The sequence below is a fragment of the Austrofundulus limnaeus genome, unplaced genomic scaffold, assembly GCF_001266775.1.
Source record: "Austrofundulus limnaeus strain Quisiro unplaced genomic scaffold, Austrofundulus_limnaeus-1.0 Scaffold1228, whole genome shotgun sequence".
In the NCBI taxonomy this organism is placed as follows: Eukaryota; Metazoa; Chordata; class Actinopteri; order Cyprinodontiformes; family Rivulidae; genus Austrofundulus; species Austrofundulus limnaeus.
Genome location: NW_013953630.1, coordinates 2,832 through 6,675, shown reverse-complemented (window position 1 = coordinate 6,675; position 3,844 = coordinate 2,832). Strand labels below are relative to the sequence as shown.

The 3,844-nt window shown below is 41.6% G+C and overlaps 1 protein-coding gene across 4 annotated transcripts in view; it reads right to left on the bottom strand.

Annotated features, from left to right (window-relative positions):
• The window catches only part of agbl5 (AGBL carboxypeptidase 5), an 18,560-nt gene that overhangs the window by 12,183 nt on the left and 2,533 nt on the right, over positions 1-3,844 (bottom strand). For all 4 annotated transcript variants that reach the window (XM_014031332.1, XM_014031335.1, XM_014031334.1 and 1 more), the window contains 4 exons: positions 3,653-3,833; positions 3,376-3,554; positions 1,745-2,237; positions 1,385-1,554 (listed from right to left, as the gene is read on the bottom strand). In XM_014031332.1, the coding sequence (XP_013886786.1) occupies positions 1,385-1,554; positions 1,745-2,237; positions 3,376-3,554; positions 3,653-3,833 (1,023 nt within the window). The remainder of the gene's footprint in view (positions 1-1,384; positions 1,555-1,744; positions 2,238-3,375; positions 3,555-3,652; positions 3,834-3,844) is intronic.

The following is a 3,844-nucleotide window of genomic DNA, read 5'->3' as shown; positions in this document are numbered from 1 at the left end:
CTCCTAAATCACTCGTACGCACAACTTAAGAACAAATCTGTGCGTACGAACGGTTCTTGCATGAGGCCCAATATTTGTTAGATTCTCTGAAGGCCTGTGGCTGCCAATGTGTCCATTATCTGTGCTAGAAGCAGAGARGCAAGAAACCGCTTTCAAAAACAGCATCCCCTCCAGCCTCTCCAGTATTTCAGTTGAAAGCTCTTCAGAGTCACTTTTATTTACTGTAAATCTGATGCCTACAGAGATAACAGCAGGAGGATGCTGCCTCTGCAGACTAGAAGCACAAYCACCATGCATGCTCAGCTCAAACTGACGCTGTGTTAACGAGGACACACGCGGAGCTTTAATTAAGATCCGTGGAACTCAGAGAAAAGGCAACATTTCTTCATCATGTGTGAGAATGTGAAAAAGCAAAATCATGTTCAGGAAGAGAGTAAACGGGTTGTGGAAATTATACTGGCTGCARGCAGTACTTGATCCTGAGCTTCTCACTGTAGGATTATATCCTGATGGTTGRCAAATATCTGGATAAAATAAAGCTGCCCTAGATATTTTATTACTTCTTTCTAAGTTACCTTGATATGTGAAACARGCTCTGTGCTGTTGTTTACATTAAGTATTTAGTTTACCTGTTCAGTACTTTAAATGTCTTTAAAGACATCCACAGCACTGTAACAAAAAGTGAGACACAAATATAATACAGAAGTCTTTTTTTTCTGGAAAGACATCTGTTTTCTCTTTTATTTCTTCCTTTTTATTGTCTTGACTTTTCATCCTTAATGATATTGGATGTGATATCTTGGTTTTTCATTTTCTCTTCATATGATCTCATTTAACTTGTAGAGGCTCGGCTCGTTTATTAGCTTTAAAGCAGCATTTTGCTGTACAATATTCAGGGTTCCTACAGTTTAAGAGAAGTTAAATTTAAGACTTTTTAAGACCTCTTTAGTGCTACTTCAAAATTAAATTTAAGACCAATATCACAATAAACACAAATGGGGAAAAAAAACCCTGTTAGCAACAATTTTAGCCAAATATTTATTTCAATACAACACAACTAGCTGCGATGGGCATTCAATAAATTATTTAAAAAGAAAAATTAATGTTACCAATTCGTTTAATATTTGAGAGGAATTCCAATCATCTTCCTTACAATGTGTTAACATTTTTAAGACCTCTGAAACATTGATTTAAGACTTTTAAAGGCTAATTAAGGCCTTATTTTTGGACTGATAACTTCAACGCCTTTTAAGACTTTTTAAGGATCCGCGGGAACCCTGATGTTACTATTTTACAGTAGTTAAAGTTTGTTTAGGGTTTGTTTAGCACAAATCTGAAGTGAAAGTGGAGTGTAGCAGTGCTGTGTGGTCGAGGATGTACGAACCTGTGCAGCAGCCCGATTGCCTTGTGGACGMCGACTCGGCCGCTGCCTTCCTTAGACTGACCGTCCCTCTTGTCACGAGCGTACATGTTTTTCTCAGAAAAGTTGCAGCCCAGGAAATCAAAGTGGGCAGAATTCACAGCTATCAGTCTGGGATACAGCATGTTCTCTACCTGCAAGAGGACGAAAATAAAATGCAATGTTTCGGGTTGAATTTGCTGTAGATGTCAGGTGAAGACAAACTTTTGAGTCAAAATCGTTTGAAATAAAAAAAAGAAAAGAAAATGTTGCTAAAAATAAAAACTACTTGTGATTTCACGCTTCCAAAAATACTTCAAACCCAAAGAGGAGCATCAGTTTTACCTGCTGGCTCTCTTCAGGAAGGTTATTTCCGTACATGAAGCATCCGCGTTTAGAGGCGTGGCCGTGTAAGTCCACGTAATACGCCACCCCTCCCTCCTGTGGGGGCACCGGCTCCTCCGCCTGCGGTGCAGCTACGTCTTCAGTGGCAGGAGCTACAGTCTCTGAGGCATCTGGAGAAATGTTCTGGTCTCCTTTCTTCGTCTCTGCGGCGGTCCAGGTGTTCTCCCCCGTCACTGTGGGAACCTCGGCTTGGACGGGGTTTCCGTCTTTCTCTGCYTTGCGTTGGTTCAAGCTGACCTCCAGTGGGGTGAGGGCTGGAGACTGAGGCTGATTTGCGGACTTGTTGTTGAGGGGAGTGAGTTGTGTGTGAGGGGTGCTGTTACTGTGTGTGTGGTGGTAGAGCAACAGAGCTTTGGCTGCATAGATGGAAGGGTGAAGCTCGGGGATGGGGTTCAAGTATTGTCGGTTCAGGTTCACACCTCTGGAATCAGTTCTGGAAAAAGAATGGAAAAAAGCTTGATGCGCTTATCRGTATTTCCAAGTCATTTGAACCTTTGTTGACACGTTCGTCTTCATWTATTTTTGACAAACTGAAATATAGAGTCCAAAAGAAGAGCCTGCAGCTTACACTCCAGCCTCTAGGTGGCGATAATAATCTGGTTCGTCATCTATTTATACAAAAAATATAGGAAAGTAATGAATTTCAAGAGATTTCTGACCACAGTTTGGTAGGTTTTTTTAAGTCCCAGTGTTTCCTGAGAGGCTTTCCTCAATACCTCCTTCATTTTATGTTCTGTGACACTTTAAAAATAAAAATTTACAGAGAAAAAACATRTTGATTTTTGTGCATTTTAAACTCAGTAACTAAATACTAGTTACAGTTACAAACAATATGACTGCTGAAGTTAAAAATTCAGGTTAAAAGCTTTAAAAAGAGACCAAGCTTGTGAATTTACTCTAAAGGGTTCAAGAGCAGTACTTCATTAGCTGTGTTTCCGTTGACCATGAAAATGCGCAAATTAGATTTTCGAAAATAAATTTGCTCAATGGAAACACGTCAATTTRGAAAAAATGTACGTATTTTTGACAAAATGTTTTTGCGCTAGGATGAGGTGGTTTTTCAGCCGTGTCGAAGTTGGTGTTTTTCGCAAAACTGCAATGGAAACACTTTTTTCGTATCACCAGAGTCACGTGATCAACAACCGGCTGTTTCTACTGGTGAAAAAGATGATGACAAAGAAGAAAACAGGAAGTAGAAGTAGTAGTAGTAATATCACAAAAGTAGTATACTCACAGACTACAATTTCCCAAAAACACAGCATACGTAGCCACTCCCAAGTAGGGGCTTGTCGCTGGAAAGCCTTGATAAAGCTGACGTCTCCTCTGATAATGAGCGCTAGTGTCGTGGTATCAATATGCTATGTGTTTACAGCCATTGCTGCCATGTTTGTTATGATATCGTGAGAACAAATGTATTCACGTATGACTTAAATAGCATTTCTTACTCAGTGGAAACACTGCCGTTTCGAAACTGTGTTTTTTCGACATTAACAGGATATCGACAAAGTTTTGCGCACATTTGCAATGGAAACGCAGCTATTGAAGTTTTATGGGATTTTGGCTGGTCTCACCTGTAGTGTCCTCGGACYACCCCGTCTGGGTTGAGCATGGGGATGAGCTTGAACACAAACATGTTGCGCAGCATGTGTGCACGCGGGTCATCTCTTCGCAGAATGAAGTTGAGGAAACCGTTGAACACGAAGGACGAGGGGGTTTCCCCGGGGTGCACACGACTGCTGAGGAAAAACACCTGCACACACACACACATCTTTTACACTTAAAAAGTGACTGGACATCACGCTCAAAGGTAACAGAAGACAGRATTTGGCGTTATGGTTGAGATGATACCCTTTTGCCAGGGAAGCGGTGAGGTCTTGGAGTTTTGGCGTCAGGAAACAGCTTGGGCAGACGAGCTTCCCTCTCATCCTGCATCCCGTTGCAGTTGGTCACAGTGAGCAGGTCCACCCTGTTGCCGTCTAGAGAGTGGCACAGCAACTCCCGGTGGTAATACACAGTACCTGGTGCACTGACAGAAGCAAG